General features: G+C 38.5%; 1 protein-coding gene across 7 annotated transcripts in view; it reads right to left on the bottom strand.

Annotated features, from left to right (window-relative positions):
- Positions 1 to 27,648, bottom strand: part of agtpbp1 (ATP/GTP binding carboxypeptidase 1) — a 239,983-nt gene that overhangs the window by 136,748 nt on the left and 75,587 nt on the right. For 5 of the 7 annotated variants that reach the window (XM_051928607.1, XM_051928606.1, XM_051928605.1 and 2 more), the window contains one exon: positions 27,069 to 27,199. The exons of the other annotated variants lie outside the window; for them this stretch is intronic. In XM_051928607.1, coding sequence (XP_051784567.1) covers positions 27,069 to 27,199 — 131 coding nt within the window. The remainder of the gene's footprint in view (positions 1 to 27,068; positions 27,200 to 27,648) is intronic. 7 annotated transcript variants of the gene reach the window in all.

Below are 27,648 nucleotides of genomic sequence, written 5' to 3'. Positions count from 1 at the left end.
TTTCTTCTTAGAGTGGCGTAGTCGGCAGGATTCTAAAAGCCCAGAAGAGAACGGGACCGGACCTGAATCATGACCAGGTGGGAAAGTACTGGGGCCAAGCTTCCGGGTAGGGGTTTCATCTCGGATTTCGGAAAGAACCGGTGCAGACTCCGCTCCCTTTGTCTAATTCCGGGCCACAGAAATTAAATAGGGAGAGTGTCGATGGGACACACTGATGTGGGCTGGTCTCTATGGTGGAAGTGACGGCTGTCCTCCCCACAGGGACCAAGGCCCCAGAGCAAAGTGGGGATTCCCCAGACCAGCAGGTGAAGAGATAACAGGCATGGAAGCTAGACCCTTAGCGGTCTACCCAAGAGCAGCTTGATGCTCTGTGGGAAATAGTGGCGGCTTGGTTAACACTAGAATTACCAGAGCCTACGAAAAAACTCGTAGATCCGTCCCACCTCTCCGTCAGCGTCCTTTGTCCTGTAAATGTGTGGATAAGCAGCAAACAGAAAGCAGCCTGCTATCTCATCCCCCCACCCTGCACAGTTTTCGCAGCTCAAGTCTGTTTACCTGCGTGTCAGTTGCTTTGATTTGTATAAAGTGAGAAGTCAAGCAAAATGACACCTTTTATAAATACTATATCATTATTTGGAACACTTGCATTTCATGTGTGTTCCGTGTCTACAACAATCAATGTAAACACATCGTTAAAACAGAAACATTTTTCATGTTTTAGTAATAATTGACAAAATGTAGACATGAAGTGTATAATGTGTGAAGCCTGAATTCCAAATATCAAAGAAACACTTTCACAAAAGGTACAAATATAACAGAACAAATGCGCTTTTATTCAAAAATATTACTGCAGAAGAACAACTCGCATTTGGGTGTGACATTGACACGCATTTGCTACAAGTGCTTCGTTGGTGCAACGGTATCAACTGTTGACTGGTAATCAAAACTTCATGGGTTCGATCCCGGACGAATCCATTTTGAGAACTGAGCTGCTCGTATTCTTACTATTTTAGAATAAAAACATACATTTGATTCCAGTCTGTAACAGCTGGTGTAATTTATGATACTTGTAAAGGTTAGGTTTGGTTTTTTTTTTTTTTTTTTTTAATTCAGTTTTATTCTCTCAGCCACGTTCACGATCCCAAACCCCCCCACCCCCCCCTCCGTATTTGACACTGCTGTTTTCACATAGACGCGCTATAACAGAGGTAAACTCAAATCATGCTCATGAAGATCTCTTAATAATTTGGCGGATATAAAAATATGGACACAATTTTATTTCAGTTTTTGATTATGTACCAACTCTGTGCTGTATACGAAAATCGCACAAAATGAGCGAATATGTTGTACAAGGAACTACAATACTTCTCTGTACGTTAGATGTAGCATCCCCAGAATGAACAGGGAGCGAGGTGAACTCACTCTGGAGCATGCTAAATAAAGCTGGCTATGAGAAAAACAATCATCCCTCAAATCCACTCCCACCTCTGTAAGAGATTTACCTTGTGCTTTATTGATAGTCATTTTAAAACACACTTTAATTGGAAATTGTTTGAACTGAAAAGGAAAGTCAGAGAGTACAAGAGGAATACACAGTATAAAGACAGTTTCTCCCTGACCAGAGCCAGTAAAGATACATGCTTCAATTACATTTTTCTGTAAAAGGTTTCATCTGTAGTCTTGTGCCAATGCACAGTTTAGGAGGATTTAAGTTTCTCGAAAGCATAACTGGTGCTCCTATCTTCAAAATAAGTCTGTGCAGAGGAATGCCTAGAGGATTCAGCTTATGCAAAAACTCTAGTGGACAGTGTACAACCTTCTTCAACCTCTACTACTGAGTCAATTGAATCATGTTATCTTGTGTTTGTTTAGCTTTGCTAAAAGACAGTTAATGATTTCTGTAGTTTTGTCATTTTAAGCGTTAATATAGTTTGTTCCCTTAGCCAAGATACAGGATTAGAAGGTAGGTTTTCTATATCAGGATATATGTTCCCCATTAATATCCCTATGTCGTCTACTGAAGCACATAAATTGTCTGGGAGCTTTATTTTTCCTTCTTTCTCATCTATTCTACTGTCTGCTAATTTCAATAATAGAAAACTCTTGTGCTTTCGAGTCATCCATCAAATGCACTTCCATATTTTTTAGTCTCAGCGTTTTATGTTCAGCCACAAAGAGGACAACTTCAGACAGGGCTTGACCTCATCAACTTGTGTAACCCTTAGTATGACTGGTATGGTTTGTCTGAAATCTCCAGCAAGCAGTAAAGTAACAACTTATTGACCAATTTTTATTTGGAATATCTTGGAGCATTCTGTCAAGTGCCTTGTTACCTGCCTTGTTAGACATTTTACACTCATCCTATATAATTAATCTGCAATTACAAAAACCCTAAGCCTTGTTACGTTGCTTGGTGTTTTATGTATCCACTTAAACTTAAAACCAAAAGGTGCTGTTTTGCCACCCTGCAACAGTGTTGCTGTTCTTCCAGAGGAAGCCACTGCAAGTGCAATATTTTGACTTTCTCTGACTTTTGCGAGCATTATATTTATTAGGAATGTCTTTCCAGTCCAACCAGGAGCATCTAGTAAAAATAAACTACACCGTTTCTTATCAAGGCTATCAATTATAGACTTGTATACATTTTTTTTAGTCACAATTAAGAAGCGGTTCGTTATTTGAAATAATATTAGACAGCTCTGCTAGATCATAAGATATCTCCATCAAATAATCACGCTTTACGACCACTTTGTTCAATCATTTGGGTTCTGGTAAGCCATATTGTTGTTGTTGACCTTCCAATCCGACTACTATATTTCCAGCAATATGAGACCTTTATTACAGACTTCATCCATTCTTTGCTGCATATCTATACACTGATATTCTTTCTCCATTTTTCTTTTAATATCTTCAGTAAAATGATTTCTGTATTTTTCCCAAAGAAACACTGGCTCAGACAGCTGACAAAAAAAAGAATGTTTTGACATGTCGAATGCTGTCTGGTGCCATGACGTCGCAGTGTGAATTGAATTTTCAGAAACAGAACGTCTCAGTTTCCTACCTGATACTGATTTCAGAAATATTTTGCAAGAAAATTCAAATATTGGCATATGTCCCGTTTTTTCAACCACCATGTATAAAGATAAAAAAAATCTTTTTAAATTGCAAAAGATAATTAAATCAAAACTAAAACTGACGTACTTCAGGATTTCTAAGAAAAATTACCCATTTTTGAGATATAAAATATTTTCATATTGAAGGGGGAAGTTTCACCCCCTTAGGGAAGGAGTTTCGCAAAATCCATTCCCATCTTTCACCTAGACCCTAAAACAAACCTCTATGCCAAATTTCAAAATTGTAGTACTTGGGGTTTAGTAGACCTAGTGATGAATCAGTCAGTGTGTTTTCACTTTTATATATTTACCAGTAACGGCGCACTGCACGTTAGACTTGAGCATTCATAGTATTCATCCTCTTTCTCTGTACGTTTAGAATTCGTTTGCTCAGAGGTTGATGTGCTTGCTCCTTCCTAAGCAGCTCTTCTTTACTCCACCCTAGCGGCCCGCTGCTTCTCCTTTCGTCAGCATCTTTTCACGTTAAAACTGATTGTTAGTTTTTGTGTTGCAATTACTTAGTACGTTTTCTTTAATTTTTCACTTAATCTGGCACTTAAGTCTTCAATCTGCCTCAAGAATGATTAGTGAAGGTGGTAGAGAATAAGAACGGTGCCCATACGCATGCGCTGCATGGCTGCCCTGCTGCACGCTGCCGAGAGTTGATTCTACAATAAAATAAAATAAAAAGAGTAATAAAATCATCACCCCAAAATCGGATCGTAGACGTCACGTAGTATATGTGTACCAAATTTCAAGTCAATAGGTGAAACGGTTTGTGAGCTACAGGTGATTTAAAATCCTGGACAGACAAATGAACAGCCACAGTAGCGTATTATAGAAGAAGATATATATCTCTCTATTATATAAAAAAATCCTGGGACGAGACAAGACTTTTTGGAAGATTTTTTCAAGTCCTGCGAGATGACACTTTGGCCATGGTATTTTTTCAAGTCACACCCTCCTCTCAACCATATTCAACCACACTCATGGTAATCTCACCTCTCATTCGTGTGAATGCTTTTGACAGACAGTTTCTGCTCTCTCAGCTCTTATAAATTTTAATGTTTTACTCACTTTAAGTTCCCAATTAAAGAAGACGTATTATGTACAAATCTTATTGAAGAATTTGATCACGAAGGTTATCAACAGAAAAAATGAGTACACAGGCAATCCTAGGACAGAGAAACGATGAAGTCACAGCAAAAATGTAGATCGGTTACACTGCAAATTGGTTAAATGCATATTAATAGACTATGCTGAAACAGTTAGTAGTGATCGTGCGGAAGATGAAAACATCAACTTACAATATCCCGAAGAATATCTACAACCATTAACACCGTCTGGTCTTCCACCGCACGAATTACTGTAGAAAGAAGGATGTATCCAAGAAAAGTAATGTAGTACATCTTCCACGGATAACATTACACAAAGGAGATCTTGATATGCCATTCATATTAAAACGTTATTTGTTTCCCATTAGAATAGCTTTTGCAAAGACAATTAACAAATTTCAGAGCCAAACATTCGAAAAAGTCATTTTATTTAATAGAAAGAAAAAATCACGGGCAGTTATACGTTGTGTTCTCACGATGAAAGTCCAACCACAGAATCAAAATTCAATGCAATATTGACGAAAATGTAAAAGTTTTACAGTAAAAGTTAAAAAAAAAAACAAAAAAAAAAAAAACAAAGCCAAACAGAACGAAATTGTATTATGCAACGAATAACACAGCATGAAAAAATTTACTTTCAAATTATTACGTTTTACTCTTTTTTAATATGGTTAAATTACTCACTGTAATGTAAAATAGTTCTATTACGCATATGTAAAAATTCCCATGAAAATAAAAATCTGTAGTGCAGACACGGGGGTTGGCGAGTGAAGCAAGTAGGGGGCTTTTATATATAGTCTTAGCTCTGTCCTCTATATGTATACACATAGCCAGTCCTAATAAGACAGTGGATATATTTCCGTTTCTATCCTGCCTGCTAACTCCAATGGGCAGCAACGATTTATCTGTGGAAACTACAGACCCATTCAGATTGCTGCTCAAAAATAACCCTGAAAATTTTCTTTGATCTTAGTTTGCTCCCAACTAGAATTCAAGTATTCCTCCCCATTTAAGCAGCACCAATTCATTAAAGAAACTCTTGCTTTGTTTTCTGCCATGATTTTGACTAAAACCAATCAATATGAAGAAAAAAAAAATCTGGTGGGATACAGAAAAAAGCATTAATTTTATGTTATTTACCCAATATGAACTAATAGAGATAAAGGTGAGACACTGAATAGTTTTAAATATATCAAAGAAACCTCATTTTGTAGCCAAAATAAAATATCATTGTAAATATCAAGAATTCGCACATAAAGACATGTCATTGGAAAGTAGATTAAAATGAGAAATTATTACAACTGATGACATAAACGGTCTATGAACAGAATTAACAATAAGGTTAAAAATATTTAGATACCCATTTACACTATACATACAGTGGTGTGAAAAACTATTTGCCCCCTTCCTGATTTCTTATTCTTTTGCATGTTTGTCACACAAAATGTTTCTGATCATCAAACACATTTAACCATTAGTCAAATATAATACAAGTAAACACAAAATGCAGTTTTTAAATGATGGTGTTTATTATTTAGGGAGAAAAAAAATCCAAACCTACATGGCCCTGTGTGAAAAAGTAATTGCCCCCTTGTTACAAAATAACCTAACTGTGGTGTATCACACCTGAGTTCAATTTCCGTAGCCACCCCCAGGCCTGATTACTGCCACACCTGTTTCAATCAAGAAATCACTTAAATAGGAGCTGCCTGACACAGAGAAGTAGACCAAAAGCACCTCAAAAGCTAGACATCATGCCAAGATCCAAAGAAATTCAAGAACAAATGAGAACAGAAGTAATTGAGATCTATCAGTCTGGTAAAGGTTATAAAGCCATTTCTAAAGCTTTGGGACTCCAGCGAACCACAGTGAGAGCCGTTATCCACAAATGGCAAAAACATGGAACAGTGGTGAACCTTCCCAGGAGTGGCTGGCCGACCAAAATTACCCCAAGAGCGCAGAGACGACTCATCCGAGAGGTCACAAAAGACCCCAGGACAACGTCTAAAGAACTGCAGGCCTCACTTGCCTCAATTAAGGTCAGTGTTCACGACTCCACCATAAAAAAGAGACTGGGCAAAAACGGCCTGCATGGCAGATTTCCAAGACGCAAACCACTGTTAAGCAAAACGAACATTAGGGCTCGTCTCAATTTTGCTAAGAAACATCTCAATGATTGCCAAGGCTTTTGGGAAAATACCTTGTTGACTGATGAGTCAAAAGTTGAACTTTTTGGAAGGCAAATGTCCCGTTACATCTGGCGTAAAAGGAACACAGCATTTCAGAAAAAGAACATCATACCAACAGTAAAATATGGTGGTGGTAGTGTGATGGTCTGGGGTTGTTTTGCTGCTTCAGGACCTGGAAGGCTTGCTGTGATAGATGGAACCATGAATTCTACTGTCTACCAAAAAATCCTGAAGGAGAATGTCCGGCCATCTGTTCGTCAACTCAAGCTGAAGCGATCTTGGGTGCTGCAACAGGACAATGACCCAAAACACACCAGCAAATCCACCTCTGAATGGCTGAAGAAAAACAAAATGAAGACTTTGGAATGGCCTAGTCAAAGTCCTGACCTGAATCCAATTGAGATGCTATGGCATGACCTTAAAAAGGCGGTTCATGCTAGAAAACCCTCAAATAAAGCTGAATTACAACAATTTTGCAAAGATGAGTGGGCCAAAATTCCTCCAGAGCGCTGTAAAAGACTCATTGCAAGTTATCGCAAACGCTTGATTGCAGTTATTGCTGCTAAGGGTGGCCCAACCAGTTATTAGGTTCAGGGGGCAATTACTTTTTCACACAGGGCCATGTAGGTTTGGATTTTTTTTTTCTCCCTAAATAATAAAAAACACCATTTACAAACTGCATTTTGTGTTTACTTGTGTTATATTTGACTAATGGTTAAATGTGTTTGATGATCAGAAACATTTTGTGTGACAAACATGCAAAAGAATAAGAAATCAGGAAGGGGGCAAATAGTTTTTCACACCACTGTAGTTCCATACTGCAATATTATATTACTGCTATGATCATGCATGACCTACAATCAACTCTTCTAAAGTGTACATCTTAGCTTTTTAGGCTGGTGAAGGGATTAAATGCCTTTATGACTAATTAATGTGTTTTATTGCGGGATGACATTTGACAGCATTCGTTCTTAGGAAATTATATCTACATTCACATAAAAAAGTAAGCACACCTCACAAAATGTTTTTATTTTCTAGCATATGTGTTAACATACAGTATGTCAATGTATCAAAATTTGATTGTTTAAACAGTTTCTGTAGCCACATTCACATTTCTGCAGTTCATTGTATCATTTAAATCAAAATTTCGCATGTGGAAGAAGTATGTTCACCCTTACATTTATCACTACCTCAAATACCTAAAATTACAATCAGGTGGCCTGGATTACAACATCATAAGAAAGGATCTTCTTTGAACCCACTTATTTAAACCTAAGACATTTAGTTTGGTTTGCTATTTATTGAAGTGTTTGTTATCACTACACCTAGAGTGAACAAACTCTCAGAGGCCTTTAAAAAGAAGGTTATGGATGCCGATGAGTCTACGAAGACATGCAGAAAGAAATCCAAACAATTGAAAAATCAACCAATCCAATGACTGGAAGATGATCTACAATTGGAAGATTTCATACAACTTCCAACTTGTCCAGGCCAGGTCACCTCAGCAAGTTCTGTTCAACGGAATAATGCAAGATGCTGAAAAAACCCACAATTTAATCTCGGGAGCCACAGGTAGGTCTTGCCGCTGTTAACGTTTAAAGTGTACAAATTTGATCTGTTTGGGAAGAAGATTAGGAGGAAAACTTTGTTGCCCAGGAAGAACATAAGGGCAAGACTAAAAGCAAAGACCAGACCAGGACGTCTAGAATAATATGTTCAAGACATTTGGCCACAGTACCAAAAGATAGGTTTGTTTAAAGCAAAATATATCATTTCACCAGAAGAACTGCAGATCAACTGTAAAGCACATTGATGGACATGTTATAGTTTGGGCCAGCTTTGTTGCATCAGGTCTGGACAGTACAACATCACAGAATCCACTATGAATTCATCATTATACCAGAGGGTGTTTGAGGATAATGTGAGACCATCTGTCAGAAGACTGAAGCTCAGCTTAAAGTTGACCTTGCAATGATCGTAAACATACTATTAAACCCACCAAGCTGAAAAGAAAGAAATGTTTGTCTTGGAATGGTCTAGTCAAAGAGCAAATCTGAATCTCATCAAGATGTTGTGGGGGAGGGATTTGAAACAGATGAATTAATTCTGCATGAAGGAGTTTGGAACAACTATTTTGTATCTGATGTCAGACACTAGTAGACAGTTATAGGAAGTGCCTAATTAAGGTTATTTCTGCCAAAAGAGCAACACAAGCTATTAAAGCCAAAAGGGGAACTTACTTTTTTCACAGATGGAAATGGCATATCTGTTAACTTTTCACTGAATAATTAAAAAAAAATAAAAAATAAATCAAACTTTTTTTTTCCAGTTTCACCACCTTTTTCTAAAGATACATTTTAACTGAAGGTCAAATCTTGATATACCCAAGTATGTTAAAAATAAAAAATGTTTCATGAGGAGCACTTTTTTATATGACTGTAGAGAGACAGTTGTACAAAGATATGGATGTCTTTCTGTTTCTATCCTATTTCCTAACTTCTATGGACAATATTTATTTAGCTGTGGAAGCTGCAGTGCCATTCAGATGTCTGCTCAAAAATAATCCTGAATATTTCCCTTGACCTTAGTTTGCCTCTAACTCAAATACAGGCACTCGTCCTGAATTAAGATACACAGATTTAATGAATATCTGGTAACCATTGCTTTGTTATTTGTCTAGATTTTGAATGACACCAATCAAAATTAAAATCATCATCCAGTGGCAACTGAGCAAAAGCATTATCTTTTATATTATTTACCCTGTACGAAATTAAACAGACAAAGGTTAGATGCTGGAAAAGTAAAATTCTTAATGTTAGTTTTGCTCAGCTTCTCTTAAAAGAAATCATTTCAGATCATTGAAAATATTATTTTGCACATATAGGGAAGCCATTGGAACGTAGACTGAAACTGGAAATTTTAACTGATGATACAACTACAATTGTCTATTAAGAAAATGAATTATGTATAACTCTGCACTGTAGTATTACAGTACTGCAATGACCCAGCATGATCTTGAATCAACTCTACTAAAGTGTATGTCTTAGCCCCTTAGGATGGTAATGCCTGTGAAATGTGTCACTAATAACATAGCAGATGATAATACTATAGAAAAATAATTACATTTATTGTGTTTGTTTTTATGACATAATTTAGGAGCACTGGTTCTTAGGATATTAAACTTATTAATTCAGGATGTCAACGACACAGAGTTCCTAGTGTGACATAATAAAATATTTTTTATGTTCCTTTTTCTTTAGTTTATTGGGCTTTTAAAAATATAAAATTACTTTTCAATTAAATGCATTACTTTTCTCACATTACTTTTTAAATAATTCAAATAATGCAATGAATTCCTTAAAGAAAATAATATGCCCTGCTGAGTACTTCTCATTTAATGAAATTATGAATTAACAAATACCTAAGTTTAGCTTTATTTACCTGTTCCCCATGAAAAAATCATATGTCCTCTGGTTATTGGGAATTATAACCAGAAGTAATTTGTCATGGCTTCCTACAAATTTGGTAACTACATATTTTTTGCAACACTTTCTAAAGAAAATAGCTAAAAAGTGCAATAAAAAGACAAATAGTATTTTGGTGTAAATTAACTACCTTCATCACTTCCATGGAGTAACAACGAATCAAATTGAACACTGTCACTGTGTATGGATTTGAAATGAACTGAGTTGCCAGTGTTTTAGGTATACTAAGTCTGATACACTACCATCACACTCATTCTTCATTCCAACATATCATATATCACATGATAACCATATGTGGTATAAATTACACATTAGAATGATGCATTATATCTGGTCTAGGTGGGTTGGTTCTAGCGTATCTCAAGCAGCTTTTCATGCACAATCACAATCAGGGTTTACCAAGAATGATGCAAAAAGTAAAAAACCTACCAGTGATAGGTGATCCTGAGGACAAAAACAGCTTGTGGATTATAGGGCTCAGAAGATAATGATGAGAATTGCACAGACAGACAGATGTACAGAAGGACAGTGAGATTAGAAGGCTTTTTTGCCCCTAAGGGAGGATTAAAACTATCTAGAAACTCAAAAAAAAAATAGAACTATTATAACAAACACCACCACCACCACCACCACCACCTTCCAAACACACATAAGAACTTCTGGTTTGAAACGATAGGAGACCTGCTACCACCTAATAACGGAGTTGTAGGTGGGAATACAATGGACGTGACTTTGGCCATTGCTCAATGTGGCAATAGATTTTCATTTAACAGCATTTTAAACATTTCAACAAAGCAGGTCCAGCTTGTTGTGTCGATGATCACAGCCAGCCAAGCCATATCTAAATTAAACACTGGGGTGGAGAATGTCTTTTTGAATGTGCTAAAACAGCAGGAAGACCATGTCGGGTGCCAATGTTGTCAGAGAAAAACAAGAAAGCACATCTCTAGAGGCATTAAAACTGAACAGGTGTGGAGAACAGAAAAAAATGGACAAATCCAGGGTCTTTTTGTATGAAGACAATATAAGCATCAGAATTTAACACAAGAAATGTGTCCATGGAGGTATCCTGTTTGATATCAACAGTAAAGGCTGCTGATTGAAATGTCATACTGTGGCGAATGTTTTCTGCCACACACTAGGGTCCCAGATACACACTGATTTTTTTTTTTTTTTTTTTTGCTCAGTGTTTTATTTGGGTCATTCTACTTTAATTCAACAAATATTCAATAAATGTTTTGAATCTACATTTTTAATTTTTATAAAACTTAGCATATGAGTTACACCTACCTTACAGAGTTCAGAAAAGTTATTTATTTAAAACAAAAACAAAACAAAAAACACTGCCTTGAAATATAGGCCCTTTCCTCAATATGGACAGTGAAAAACAGGACAATCTAGTTTGTTTTCTATGAGCTGTAAATTTTTATCTATCTAGGCTACATAGCTCAGTCTATTTACAGTTTGAACTGGTGTCTGGCACATATTCTTAGACTTGTGCAAAAGTTAGCATTTCTTTAAGTGATATGGTCCAGGTTATTTTTGAGCTTTGTAATGAGATGTAGCGGAGCCATGTAGCATAGACAAAAAAAAAATATCTGCAAACTCCTATATCTCAATAGTGTGTTACTTTTTTGTGTTTTTAATAAATTAAAACATTTCTGAGCCCTTGATGATGGATGTAATTCATACGTGAAATTGTGCCATTTGTTGAATTAAAATGGAACAAGCCATTTATGTTGAGTGCTGTCTTCTGTATTTAATGTCACTACAATGATTGTTTTGAAGACACCTACCACAATGTTTGTGTGTATACTATCACACACATGGGCTTAGGAGACAGCCAAAGGCTCCAACACGGGATGTTAAAACATCGGAAAAAGGGTTGGTGACGATTACTAGTGCCTTTTCTCTTTCTCTCTACAGACCCACGAAAGAACAAGTCTCCTTGCTTCCATCCCTTACAGATGACCTCACCCTACTTCCTGCCGCTTTAATATAAACCGACCTAAATCCATTTTCACTTGTTTTTCTTGGTTTGCATATAGAAAGATCGGTATCAGTAATTGTTGACTACTCTCCACAATATACAGGGTAACTCCCTAAACCTTTGTTTTGTCTGCTTCCAAAGTTATTGACAACACTCAGCATGTTTATGCTGTGTATGAGGTTTCAAATAATCCAGATCATTTCTTGGAATTGCTAGACATGATGCCATTTTCTGTGTTTTTTCTAAAAGGTTACAGTTTTCATGCTTTTTTCTCCAAATTGTTATCAGTTAATTATTTGGAGGGGTGAAGAGGACCCTTTTGGTCAATTTTGTATTGCTTTTCCCTGGCGAGTCCCTGCTTACTAAGAGAATATTTCCTGACTCTCCTATCATAAAACACTAGCCAACCCGCGGCATAGCATATGCCGCATAATTATGTATTGATGGGTGAACACTTCCTGAACGACACAGTTGTCCAAATGGGGTGGGTTTGAGGATATGACTGTGAGTGAATGAAAAGATAGATCTCTGGAGAGAGCAACATACAATTGTCCGTGACTGAAAGCGGGATCGTCTGTGATGATGGAGGCCACGCTGGTAAAAGTTACTTCGTCAGTAGGGATAAGTGTCAGTACTTGTTCATTAAGGTGTAGCGAGTCTTCGTTGTTGACGCTTAATATAGCTTGCGTACTGAGTTGTTCCGGAGTCACAGTTGAGAAACACTTTTTTAAAGTCTTTTAAGCACAGGGAAAAAAATGAACATGTGAAACATCCATAATGTAATAAGCCACCAAGAAAAGTAACATTGCAACAATGCACGCTACGACCTGATCACTGTAAACAGAAGTGAAAACAAAATCGAGCCCGGTGCATTCTTTAACTGCCTTCTCTGCCTTGTAGCACAGTGGTAGTGCTGCTGCTTTGCAGTAAGGAGACTGTGGAAGATAGTGGGTTCGCTTCCCGGTTCCTCCCTGTGTGGATAGCGCTTTGAATACTGAACACCGCTATATCAATGTAATGAAGTATTATTATTTTTATGCGTCCAGCCCTCTCTCTCACATGCGCCTGTATGTGTGTGTGTCGCTCTCTCTCTCTCTCTCTCTGGCTCGCTCGCTGCATGTGTTCCTGCAGGCATACGCCGCATAATTATTTATTGTTGGCTGAACACTTCCGGAAAGACACAGTTGTCTAAAAGGGGTGGGTTTGAGGATACAACAGTAAGTGAATGAAAAGATGGAACTCTGGAGAGAGCAACATACAATTGCCCATGACTGAAAACTGGTTTTGGCAGATACATGCATATCTTTTTGAAAGTTTGGCCCTGTGCCTTATTAATTGTCATCGCAAAGGCCATTCTAACAGGAAATTGGTGCGTACAAAGGGCAGGGACGTAATCAGTGCGAGCGTATGAAAGCCACTTGTCCCTCTAAGAAGTTGGACGCCTACCGCTTGGTGATCGCGTAACTCTTTAGCAGTAGGGAGTCTCATTCGCTTTCGGAATTAATCAGACTAATCGCTCCACCAACTAAGTACGGCCATGCAACACCACGCACAGAATCGAGAAAGAGCTATCAATCTGTCAATCCTCTCCATGTCCGGGCAGGGTGAGGTTTACCGTGTTGAGTCAAATTAAGCAAAATTTGTGTGTGGTGAGTTGTTGTGTCCAGGCACATGAGCAAGCACTGTGAATGCCTTAAGAGTGTGGGTGGACGCGTGCCGGGGAATAATGAGTATCTATATATCTTCTTAGATATAGACAGCATCTGATAGTTGTGATGGTTTTACACTCCAGTACATTGTGGTGAATGCTGGTAACAGTCAGGCGTTCTCGTCCCATGCTCTTAGAGTTGGTGGGCATGTCTCTCTATCAGTTCGAGTTGTTGGGCGGTGCTCTGTCGTTTGTATACCATGGTCGGACGACTTGGTGGATTATATATGGAAATGCAGCCGAAACCGAAAAGAATAATGAAAAGTCAACATCGCTCAGTGGTGCATGTGTACTATAGCAGAGACGAAAGCGAGTTGGTGAGTTGTTGCGTCCGGGCACATGAGCAGGCACTGTGAATGCCTTGAGAGCGTGGGTAGACGCGTGCTCGAGTTGGTGGGCTGGGCTTTGTGAGTTGACTGACATGGCTATTTTTTGCGTATCCCATGGTTGTCTTCCAGCAGTGTGAATGCCTCGAGAGACAGGGTGTCCTTGTTTGGTGAGTTGTTGCAGTTTGTGAGTTAAAAGCTGCGATGGTTTTACACGTTTGGTGAGTTGTTGCAGTTTGTGAGTTAAAAGCTGCGATGGTTTTACACGCTGGTAACAGTCAGGCGGGCGGGCAGGCAGGCGTTCTCGTCCCATGGTCTTAGAGTTGGCGGGCGTGGCTCTGTGAGTTGTCTGCGTATCCCATCGTCTTAGCGCTGGTAGGCGGGTCTCTGTGAGTTGGCGGGCGTGGCTATATTGTGCGTATCCCATGTTTTACAAGCTGCATACAGCAATTCACATCTGCGACAAACATGCCTCTTCTTAGATGGTCCTGCCGCGTCCACCCTCGTTCTCGAAGCATACACACCGCCTGGTCATGTGCCCGTTCGCAAGAGCAACTCACAGAGACCCGCCCACCAACTCTATGACCATGGCGTGTAAAACAGTTTGCGATGGTGGACGCGGTCGTGCGTCATAACCGAAAAGAATAATGAAAAGTCAACATGGCTCAGAGGTGCATGTGGACTGTAGCAGAGACAAACGCGAATGACGCTGTGTTTTGTGAGTTGCTGCGTCCGAGTTGGTGGGCGTGGCTCTGCGAGTTGTCGTCGTATCCAATGGTCTTTGTTTTATTGTTAATGTGGAGAAATATTTATGCGCTTTCAGATTTTCACCATTATTGGATATTTTTTAAAGTTTGAATGGCAAATAGTGTAGGTCCAATAGAAGGGGAAAAAAAAAAAAACCACATACCCAAATTGAATAGTATTGTTGCACGGCTGTGCTCAGGTCCTAATTTGGGATCTTGAGGCGATTTGATGTGTGGCAGGTGTGGCAATGTGCTACAGTGCATCCGGAAAGTATTCACAGCGCATCACTTTTTCCACATTTTGTTATGTTACAGCCTTATTCCAAGATGGATTAATTTTTTTCCTCAGAATTGGATTAATTTTTTTCCTCAGAATTCTACACACAACACCCCATAATGACAACGTGAAAAAAGTTTACTTGACATTTTTGCAAATTTATTAAAAATAAAAAAATTGAGAAAGCACATGTACATAAGTATTCACATTCCCCTGATCATCCTTGAGATGTGTCTGCAGCTTAATTGGAGTCCACCTGTGGTAAATTCAGTTGATTGGACATGATTTGGAAAGGTACACACCTGTCTATATAAGGTCCCACAGTTGACAGTTCATGTCAGAGCACAAACCAACCATGAAGTCAAAGGAATTGTCTGTAGACCTCTGAGACAGGATTGTCTTGAGGCACAAATCTGGGGAAGGTTACAGAAAAATTTCTGCTGCTTTGAAGGTCCCAATGAGCACAGTGGCCTCCATCATCCATAAGTGGAAGAAGTTCGAAACCACCAGGACTCTTCCTAGAGTTGGCTGGCCATCTAAACTGAGCGAACAGGGGAGAAGGGCCTTAGTCAGGGAGGTGACCAAGAACCCGATGGTCACTCTGTCAGAGCTCCAGAGTCCTCTGTGGAGAGAGGAGAACCTTCCAGAAGGACAACCATCTCTGCAGCAATCCACCAATCAGGTCTGTACTAGGGGGCTCCGCCCCCTGCTCGCTTCGCTCGCCAACCCCTGGTGTTGGGAATGACAAAGAGCGTGATGTATGAATGAGATATAGAATAGTGTGACGGTGTAGATGATGCAAATAGAAAGCAAACAATAAAGTGTGTGGCACAGTGTAAAGGTTTATTTGAAAATTTCTTTGTACACGCCGTTTAAGTGTAAAAGGTAATTTCAGCTCATAACTTGTAAGGTCAATGAAGATGGTTATTGTTGTGATCAGAGTCAAGTTTGTCAGAGCTTAGAAAGAGTTGTGTCTCTCCAGGAAGTAATGGAATGACTTGGGTATTTATGTTTTGCACATTAATATTTTTTGGACATAATATAGTGCGTTGTGTTAAAAGGGGCATTTGGTCTAATGAGATTGCTGTTCCAAATCTCTCTGTAACTAACTTGTTGCAGATAAAGGCTTGAGGAATTGTAATAATATGTGGCTGAAGTCCATCTGTATTGGTGAGTGTACCATCTCTCAGTTGTAATAAGCAATTGTTATAATCTGGTTCTGGACATCGTATCTTTTTTACTAACTGTATCTTTTGAAAGCAATGCCAATTGTCTGCGTATTTTAAGGTGCACTGAACAATAGCTGAGTGCATGGCATCTGGAAGAATAGCTAAGCACTGTCTAAAATCTCCTCCTCATAAAAGTACCTTTCATCCAAATCGAGTATTATTATTCATAAACGTTTGTAGAAGTTTATGAATGGTGTTGAGTAAGTGACTTTATGCCATTGTACATTCATCAATAATTAACTTTTTTTCAAGACGGATGTCACGTGCAGTGCCACCGTTAATGTTCATAGTGGATACCAATTTGTAGGATCTAATGCAGACTTTCAGGTACATCGTTAGTTAGAAGCTTTTGTAGATATTCAGTATATGAATGTAAAGAAGGCAGTCTAATTTGACCCTTTTGACAACAACGTGTAAATGTATTACTTGTATTGCCAGTTGTTTCTTCAGGGAAGTGAACTGAATGACAATGATTGCAAATGACATTCATTAATCCGAATGAATTTTCCTGGTGTATGTTTTGCTTGTGCCGTTTGAGAGGCGCGTTGTTGCATGTGTAGTATTTGGGACGTGTTGTTTTGGAGCTGTAATCGATTTGCCTGTGCTGTGTGAGAAGACTGTTGTAGCCTTCCTTGCCGTTAACGTATGTCTGAGACGGGAGGTGTTTCGTTTTGAATCCGTGACTGTTGCGATGCAGCACTTTGATTGATAGCTTGCGTCATGTGGATCTAGGATGTAGATTTGTGCATATTTGCGTTGTTGATTTGTTTCAGGGTGCACTGTTCCAATGCGATGCAGTATTTGTGCACATATGGGAAAGCAGTATGGGCCATTGCCTTTTGGTGGCCTGATATTTACTCCGGTAGATGCAAAAGCAAATGAACTATTGTAGGATCTAATGCAGTTCATAAAGTTTTTACTTTTAGGTACATCGTTAGTTAGAAGCTTTAGTTGAGCTTTGCGTTTTTGGAGTCGAGACATTTTTTCTTTTAGAAATATGGATAAGTAATAAGGAGTATTGCACTCACTGTTAATATGGAGCCTTTTCTGCGGTTGAACGGTTAATAGTGCCTTATTGTAATGAGATCCACCTATGCTGCATAGCCGTCTATTTTGTTGATTCTTTCGTGTTCGTGTGTTTGTTCCTGTTATCCTTTCCTTTTCGTTTTGTACCCGTGACCGTGTATTCATGACTTGTTTCTTTCTCAGCATGCGAAATATGGATAAGTAATAAGGAGGATCGCAGTCACTGTTAATATGTTTCCTTTTCTGCAGTTGAACGGTCAATAGTGCTTTATTGTAAGGAGATCCACCTATGCTGACACCTATGCTGTCTAGTGTGAAGGTGTTGACGTTCACTTTAGAATATGTGGCTTTGGGTGTCACTTCTTATGGATGTGTGTGTGTGTGTGTGGGGGGGGGGGGGGGTGAGGATTGTTGTTGCGCGAGCGTCTTCTTTCTTTTTGTGTTCCTGTGTCTTGTTGAATCCCCCTCTTTGTGTGTGTCCCGTCCCTTGCTTGTAGGGTCTGTGGGGTGGTTTTGTGTTCTTTTTTTTGTGTTCCATGGGCTTGTTGAATCCCCCTCTTGGTGTGTGTTCCGTCCGGTGCCTGTGGGGGGGGGGGGGGGGGTTTTGGGTTGCCTTGCTGTTGTGCGCGAGCCTCTTTTTTATTTTTTTTTTTTGGGTCTAGTTTCGTGTGCAATGTGTTTCGTGCTTTGCCTGCGTTTGACTACTTTTTTATGTGCCTTTTCCTTTTTTCGGTGCTCGTTGCGCCTCATTTCTCCTTTTTTGTCTTTTTTCTGTGCTCACTCCTTTTTTCTGTGGTATTGTCCGCCTTTCGCGGCCCCTCATCCGCCTCTCGCGGCCTCTTTTGTCCCCCTCTCGCGGCTCCTCATCCGCCTCTCGCGGACTCTTTTGTCCCCCTCTCGCGGCTCCTCATCCGCCTCTCGCGGACTCTTTTTGCGCCTGCACAGTACGTCTTTTTGCAGCTACGGCCCATGGCCGGATGTGCCTGTGTCCATCATCCGGTTTAGCATTCTCGGTTAGTAATATGGATGGTAGAGTGGCCAGATGGAAGCTACTCCTTAGTAAAAGGCACATGGCAGCCCGCCTGGAGTTTGCCAAAAGGCACCTGAAGGACTCTCAGACCCCGAGAAAGAAAATTCTCTGGTCTGATGAGACAAAGATTGAACTCTTTGGTGTGAATGCCAGGCGTCACGTTTGGAGGAAACAAAGCACCACTCATCACCAGGCCAATACCATCCCTACAGTGAAGCATGGTGGTGGGCATCATGCTGTGGGGATATTTTTCAGCGGCAGGGACTGGGAGACTAGTCAGGATAAAGGGAAAGATGACTGCAGCAATGTACAGAGACATCCTGGATGAAAACCTGCTCCAGAGTGCTCTTGACCTCAGACTGGGGTGACGGTTCATCTTTCAGCAGGACAAAGATCCTAAACACACAGCCAAGATATCAAAGGAGTGGCTTCAGCACAACTCTGTGAATGTCCTTGAGTGGCCCAGCCAGAGCCCAGACTTGAATCCGATTGAACATCTCTGGAGAGATCTTAAAATGGCTGTGCACCGACGCTTCCCATCCAACCTGATGGAGCTTGAGAGGTGCTGCAAAGAGGAATGGGCGAAACTGGCCAAGGATAGGTGTGCCAAGCTTGTGGCATCATATTCAAAAAGACTTGAGGCTGTAATTGATGCCAAAGGTGCATCGACAAAGTATTGAGCAAAGGCTGTGAATACTTACTGTATGTACATGTGATTTCTCAGTTTTTTTATTTTTTAATAAATTTGCAAAAACCTCAAGTAAACTTTTTCACATTGTCATTATGGGGTGTTGTGTGTAGAATTCTGAGGAAAAAAATGAATTTAATCCATTTTGGAATAAGGCTGTAACATAACAAAATGTGGAAAAAGTGATGCGCTGTGAATACTTTCCGGATGCACTGTATATCTGTGCATAATCCCAATGCCCACCCCCCACCATACTCTAGAATAGTACTCATTCTTCTGGTGTGAAAAAACACTGCCGCTACATAATAATACACTCAGCCCAATAAAGGGTATTATTTGGGTCAGCAGACTGAATACCTTGGTTAGTAATGAGGCCTGGTGTAAAATAGGTTTCAACAACTCTCATCAATAAAGAAAAGTTATCGGCTCAAAGATTATACAGGAAACCATGTCATAATTAAAATAAATTCATAAAAATTGGGAAAAGTTGTTAATGTCTATTAGACTGGAAAGGTAAAATACCACCTTAAATTATAATCATGTTGCTCATACTGAGAAAAGTTCAGGACAACAATCTTGCTGTGACCAATGAGAGGAACTTCTATGAAAAAATGTCTGTATTGCTGCTTTCCCCTGGCCCTCCCTAATTTTAAAGGTGGCAAAAGTCTGAATACAAAATACCATGATTTTAAATTTAAGAAAACCAAACAGGTAAACCCGCAAGTCAGATATGTGTATTTCTGAGAATTCTAAAAATCGTAAGGTAATCTAACAGTATGCTTGGTGTGGACAGCTAAACCTTGTAACTTTGTACTAGTATTTCAGATAGTGTGATTAGTGCTCCTGCCTCCAGCATCTTGGGTACAAATCCTGTTATTATGTATGTGGATTTGGCACATTCTTCCCATACTGTATCTGTGTGAGCTCTTTGTATGCTTCTTTGCAAATGTGTGTTTGTTAGGTTAACTGGAGACTTTAAATTTACCTATGAGTGAGTGTGGGTGTCTGAATGAATAGAACCTGAAATGACTAGCATCCAGTCTAGTGTTTTTTCCCAACTGTGCCCTAGAGGTGCCAGAATAATCTTAGGCTAACTCCAATCCTAAATTGGATTAAGATTGTTTGAAACTGTTATGTTGCTACTGGAATTAATATTACTAATGAAACCAGAATATGGCAACAAAGAGCAAGTAAAGATAAATCCATCCATCCATTATCCAACCCGCTATATCCTAACTACAGGGTCACGGGGGTCTGCTGGAGCCAATCCCAGCCAGCACAGGGCACAAGGCAGGAAACAAACCCCTGGCAGGGCACCAGCCCACCGCTGAGTAAAGATAAATGCTACAAGTCAATTAACTCTTTTACATATTTAAAGAGTTCCAAAATTAAGTATATAATACCCTTTAGTACTTAACAGTATACTGCATTTCTTTTAAAAGATATCACTTGAGCAAGAAAGCGTAATGCTAATTATCTGCATTCATAAATTTTAATGCCTGTACTTCTAATGTCAATTTCACACTTGAATGCAAAGGGCTACTATTTCTGTTGGTATAAAACTGTCAACAGTTGCCATGAAGAAACCGTCTGCAATATTTCACATGCTAATCCTGAAACCCTAAGAAGGTCAATATCAAATTTTCCACAACTAGTACTGTAGAGTCTGACTCAATTTTAACTTGACAACATTTTTATATTTCTCCAGTTACAAACAAGTCTATCACATAGGTACTGTACTCGTATCTTTTACCAATCTTTTTTCCAGCCCACAAATAGAGGAAGCTATTTTTAACTTTATTGCACTGTACCACATCAATTTCTTCTACATATCCAACACTCTTAAGGAGGACTGGTAATTTTGATTTCCTTTTTAATTTATAGTTTACTACTTTTGACCATATGTGGTTCTTCAAATATATGATTCAAGTTCAGAGCATTTTTCTGAAACTGTACATCTGCTCAAGTTTCTAATAATTTAAAATGTGTGTATATAATCATATGTCAATTTTCAAAAGATGTGAACTAACCATAATGTAAATTTCAACATTAACATGAAACAATACACTTGAAAAAAATAAATAAATTTGGAATTCACACTATTGTTTAGTTTAAAATCGGTTTATAATACTAAATAGAAATATAATGACCTCCTATTTCTTCTTCTTTCAGCTGCTCCCGTTAGGGGTTGCCACAGTGGATCATCTTCTTCCATATCTTTCTGTCCTCTGCATCTTGTTCTGTTACACCCATCACCTGCATGTCCTCTCTCACTACATCCATAAACCTTTGCTTAGGCCTTCCTCTTTTCCTCTTCCCCAGAAGCTCTATCCTTAGCATCCTTCTGCACATGTCCAAACCAATGCAAATATCGCCTCTCTGACGACTTTGTCTCCCAACCGTCCAACTTGAACTGACCCTCTAATGTACTCATTTCTAATCCTATCCAACCTCCTCACACCCAGTGCAAATCTTAGCATCTTTAACTCTGCCACCTTCAGCTCTGTCTCCTGCTTTCTGGTCAGTGCCACCGTCTCCAACCCATACAACATAGCTGGTCTCACTACTGTTCTGTAGACTTTTCCTTTCACTCTTGCTGATACCCGTCTGTCACAAATTACTCCTGACACTTCTCCACCCATTCCACCCTGCCTGCAGTCTCTTTTTCACTTCTCTTCCACAATCCCCATTACTCTAATATGTAACCTTAGTATCAATATAAAATGCATATATACAAGTACATACATTGTATAAATAAAATTGTGCACATAAACAAATTAAAAAAAATATTTTAGATCACATTATTATCAATATCATGCTTATTACCATATCAGAATCAAATACATTTTTTGTGATTAATATAATTCTATGTACATTAGGAAAATAAATCTACAGGAAGTACAAGTGCACCTGAGTAATACAGTAACAACTATTTAAGTGTAATTAAAACATATTTGCTTCTAAATACCATTCTACTATTGTGGCAGTTCACATACTGTGAAGTACAGCACCAGCACAAGTATTAAACCTAATCTACACCCAGCTTACGTCAGGTACTAAAAATATATGCATAAAATCAGAATATGGTTGCTCACCCTCCTTATATTTGACAGAGCTGTAGGATAAATCCATTTCTTTCCAGAGATATTTTCTCATCTTTTCCCTTACACTTGCTTATGGAAAAAACAGAGCTAGGAACAGCACCCAATCTGTTGTATGCTAGTTGTTGCTATTGACATCAATACAGATCAAAACCTAGTCTGTAAACAAACATAGTATGCATTTTCAGAATCCTAAAGCTATTACTGATTGGCATACAACCCGTCAGTACACAGAGCTCTTTGAACAGACATGGGTAACTAAATGCAGAACCTACACTGCACATATGATCCCCATCTAAAATTTCTTCCACTGGACAGTTGGTGGATTTTAATTGGCTAAGTCATGTGATGAAAAGATATCTTTTAATGCTTCTATATACAAAGCCTACGGTAAAAAAGTGATGTTTTCCTTGGCTACAGTTGCTATTCTTGCTTGCATAAATGAAAAAGAATCAATAATCCTTAGTACAAATACATAAAACAGCATAATATATTATTTCAACTAAAAGGTAAACACATCAATACCAGAAATCTGTCAATATGCATTAGATTTTAAATTACAAGAAATATACCAAAATGTGTTTTAAACATGATATATATCATACTATGTCTCACTTTTTCCAGTTTAAGTCAAATAAAACATTTTAATACTATTTAATACATTAAAAAAAAAAAAAAAAAAAAAAAATCTAAACAATTTATTTGGCTGCCAGCAGAGGGTGCTACCTACCGGCCTAACAAGGATGCATTTTATTCAGACATAAACCATTTACTAAGGATGAATGGAACATTTGACACTGAGGCTTCGAAGCCTGTATCGCTTTAATGAAGCACACTGTTTAGAAGCAATGTATTAAAGCTTTGACCATCACTGAAGCACCTGGAGTGGTCCAACTGTTTTGAAGCCTTGTGTGCAACATACAGTAAAACAGCGATGTGAAACTGCTGGTGTATACAATATACAGATGATACTGAAGTAAATGTGGAGTCCAGGAACCTATCATCCAACAATAAAGTAAACACCATGCTATATGAGTCTTCTGTACTAGACTTTCTATTGTTTCATTAATAATCTAGGCTATCTATCTAGTGTAACACATTCTCTAAACGCCTTTATTTGTTTTCTGCTCCACAAGCACATTCCATAACTACTTAGTCCAGTTATTCCTTATACACTGATGGAAAGCTAACAAAACAGTGCTAATGAGTGTCAACAGCATTCCATCATTTAAGTGATCAGCTTCATTGCCAGTTGTAGGGGAGCTGATATAAATAGGAAGCCTGCCAAAGTTGCAAAAAGAATTAAAAATACTGCAACAACAGTGAGCTGTTCCTAAAAGGATAGCTAATCCACCTAAAAGAATGAGAATCCAATGGTATTCAGTGTAGATGAGCACTGACTCAGTTTTACAATATTCATAATGGCAACAAACAACATCTTTAGAACAAAACATTTAAACATTACTTTATCGTGTATCTTGTTGCCCATATTAATATGTACATGTACTGCAGGATATTAATGACACCATTATCATGAGATCAAAATGAACACACAGAGCATTCTTGGTTTCAATTGAGTAGGTGCACTAAATGCCAATGTAACCAACAAGGACTTGTACAGTTGTGGCCAAACATTTTGAAAATGACACAATATTTATTTTCACAAAGTTTGTTGCCTCAGTTTTTATGATGGTAATTTGCATATGCTCCAGAATGTTATGAAGAGTGACCAGATGAATTGCAATTAATTGTAAAGTCCCTCTTTGCCATGAAAATGAACTTAATCTGAAAAAAAAACATTTCCATTGCATTTCAGCATTGCCACAAAAGGACCTGCTGACATCATTTTAGTGATCCTCTTGTTAACACAGCTGAGAGTGTTGACGAGGACAAGGCTGGAGATCACATTGTCATGCTGATTGAGTTAGAATAGAGATGTTCTACTGTTGTGAAGAAGGCTTCAGGGCATCCAAAAAAGTCCAGCAATCACCAGGACCGTCTTCTAAAGTTGATTCAGCTGCGGGATCAGGGCACCACCAGTGCAGAACTTGCGCAGGAATGGCAGCAGGCAAGTGTGAGTGCATTTACATGCATAGTGAGGTGAAGAGTTTTGGAGGATGGGCTGGTGTTGAGAAAGGCAGCAATGAAGCCACTTCTCTCCCAGAAAATCATCAGAGGCAGACTGATATTCTGCAAAAGGTACAAGGATTTTCACTGCTGAGGACTGGGGTAAAGTAATTTTCTCTGATGCATTCCCTTTCCGATTGTTTGGGGCATCCAGAAAAAAAAAGACTGTCCGGAGAAGAAAAGGAGAGTGCTACCATCAGTCCTGTGTCATTCTAACAGTAAAGCATCCTGAGACCATTCATGTGTGTGGTTGCTTCTCAACCAAGGGAGTGAGTTCACTCACAATTATGCCTAAGAATACAGCTATGAATAAGGAATGGTACCAAAACACCCACCGAGAGCAACTTCACCCAAACATCCAAGAACAGTTTGGTGATGAACTAAGCCTTTTCCAACATGATGGAGCACCATGCCATAAGGAAAAAGTGATAACTAAGTGGCTCAGGGAACAAAACATCGAAATTTTGAGTCCATAGCCAGGAAACTCCCCAGACCTTAATCCCATTGAGAACTTGTGGTCAATCCTCAAGAGGCGAGTGGACAAACAAAAACCCACAAATTATGACAAACTCCAAACATTGACTACGCAAAAATGGGCCGCCATTAATCAGGATGTACAACAAATGTAGTACGTGGAAATAGTGACTACTAGTGTGGGTGTACTTGAACTCGAGTGTCCCCTATATACCATAAGATCTCAATACTTGAACTCAGTGGTGCCACACTATCCTCTGGTCACCAGGTACCTTGAGCTGGATTAACTGGGTTAGAAAATGGTATTTCATTATAAACAGACCTCCAGCAAAAAATCTGATATTACATGCAGCAAAACCTAAATAAAAACAAACAAGAAGCTAAAGCAATACGTTCTTCAGCACCAAGGCAAAGATCATTTGTATAACACGTGTGGCAAAAACCAGAAGATCCTGATACCAACTGTGAAGCACAATGGTAGAAATGTTAAAATTTGGGGTTGCCTTGCTACATAATTCACCATCACAGAATCCACTGTTAATTTTACTTTATACCCGAGGGTGCCGGAGGATAATAAGAGACCATCTATCAGGGCCTGGGCAAATCACCACCACAGAATTCACTATTAATTTTTACTTCATACCAGACGGTGCTTGAGTATAATGGGAGACCAAAAGTGGACCTTGAAATGTGGACAATGACCTTAAATATACCAGTAAATCTACCAAATGGTTGAAAAAAAATAAGATTGTAGGGTTACGGAACAGCCATGTCAAAGCTAAAAGAATTCTACATGGAGGAGTGGGAAGAACTACTTACCCATTTGTTGTAAAGTGACATTTTACATATAACTTGATGAATATTTTGTATGTCTTTATTTGATTTTTAGGCAAAGCAATGTAATTTAGTGTTACTTTGGTAAGAGGCATTCGTGTTTGCCCCCCCTTGTATGACTAAGCCTCTTTGAATTTTACGACAGGATTTGGGGGAAGATGTGCCTTAAACCAGTTTGGTTAGTGTTTCTTCAGTAATTCATTTCTACTCCCGCAAGAAAGACTTAAAAGACATATGGTCTTGGGGGTGGCAGGTTTTAAGATGTTCTATTTCCCCCATTGGTCTGAGGTATGGCTGCTTGGAATTGGCTTGTCTCAGAGGCCTTTAAGTACTATGACGCCCTATTGGCTGTAGGGGTTGGACAGAAAATCTATATATTTACTTGTTTAACCTCACACTTTCTCTCTTACCAACCAACATATGATGAAGAAGTATCTCTCTCTTGCTAACCTGTGATGATGTAGAAGTATCTCTCTCTTACTAACCAACATCTGAAAGAAGCATCTCTCTTGCTAACCTGTGATGAAGACAACACAATGAAGAGCACAGCTCAGCAGCCATTTTGAACAGACATGTGGATGAAAGCTGAGCACCAATGATGCCTTAACTAGAGACATTTAAGTAACTAGAAGTCTGTGTGCCGCCTGAACTACATATCACCATTTAATCAGGTTGTATGGTTGCCAATATTAAAATATACTTTGCATTGTTATTATTTATGAATATTATCAATAATACATTGTTTAAACTGTAACTTAACTTCTGCTTGTCTTTTTACTACATCTAATTGCCTGAGGTTATAGATATAGAAGGGAAAGTGGGGATAAGTTATATACAATAATACCTTATAAACAGTGGTAAGTCTGTGAGATTAGGCATTCTAAGGCTACATATTAATAATACAATAGGGGAAAGTAGAGCAATATATATTACTCTACCAAGACAAAACACCCATTTGACAATATTTTTGCCAAAATGGGGAATACCACCTATTACAGTCAAGGGTGGGCTTAATTTTTCCACAGACAGGAATGGCATATTTGTTCATTTTTTCATTGAATAAATTATTGTAATACATTACATTTACTTATTTGGCTGATGCCTTTATCCAATGTGACTTACAACATTTATGATAAAATTGGTTACATTTCTTTTGGTTTTCCAATTGGAGCACAGATAGGTCAGGTAGGACAGGTGACTTGCTCATGGCCACACAGTGTCAGTAGCGGGATTTGAATCCACAACCTCAGGGTTTGAAGTCCAAAGTCTTAACCTCAATGTAAAATTACTATTGAAATGAAGATGTAAAAAAATAAACATTTCACTTGTAGTTTTTAAGAAGACTATGTATAAAAACACTGCAAACAGAATTAATTGGAAAATATATCTAGAAACTTGATGAATGGCAAACTTGATAAGTAATTATGTTTGCCAAAAGAAGAATTTCCCTTCAGAACACAAGGTTAGTTTGATGTGCCTTTTCCACAATACTTTTTTTAGGTCAAAAGTAGTGATTGTGGTGACCTTTTTTTATTAAAAGGAAAAAAGTGCAGGCCAATTATGTGTTAACTTTGTTCACAAGTTACTTTTATAGAGGTCAGAAACATTACCTTGGGTTTGAATTAGATGAAGAATCTTTGAGGTTATGTGCTTTGCATTTTCTGTATCAAACATCACAGGATCTGCATTTGCCTTCTCCAACTGAGCAAGGAGTATGAGGATCCTTGAATTACTGGAAACTCTGGGGGGGAAAAAACACAACAAATGCATTTAAACAAAAGGAAATCTATTTTCAAATGTGGCTATGGTTGGATTACAGTTAAACACACTGAAGGTTTAATAGACCTCCTAACTAAACAGCAGTAGTTGAAAAAGCATCAAAATTTACTGCCTTGTATCTTAACCTTTTTGTTGGTTTTTTTTTTTTTTTTTAATTGTAGTAAGAATTGCATTCCTTTGTAAGAAAATATACCTTGCTCATTCTACTTATGTTCAATTGTTCAATTCTGTAACAAGGTCTTAATATTCCTTCAACTTCAAAGTCACTTTGAATAAAAGATTAAGCCAAAATGAATATGTTTTAAAGCAACTGTCAAATTTTAAACACAGTGCTAGTTAAGACTTCATGAGAAAGTATTATTAAGCCATTCCAAAGAGTACAATGGTACTATAAATTTCTCAATTCCGTAT

Source organism: Erpetoichthys calabaricus, chromosome 5 (assembly GCF_900747795.2).
Source record: "Erpetoichthys calabaricus chromosome 5, fErpCal1.3, whole genome shotgun sequence".
NCBI classification, from domain to species: Eukaryota; Metazoa; Chordata; class Cladistia; order Polypteriformes; family Polypteridae; genus Erpetoichthys; species Erpetoichthys calabaricus.
Note: the sequence above shows the minus strand (reverse complement) of the source record. Positions and strands in the feature narration are given on the sequence as shown.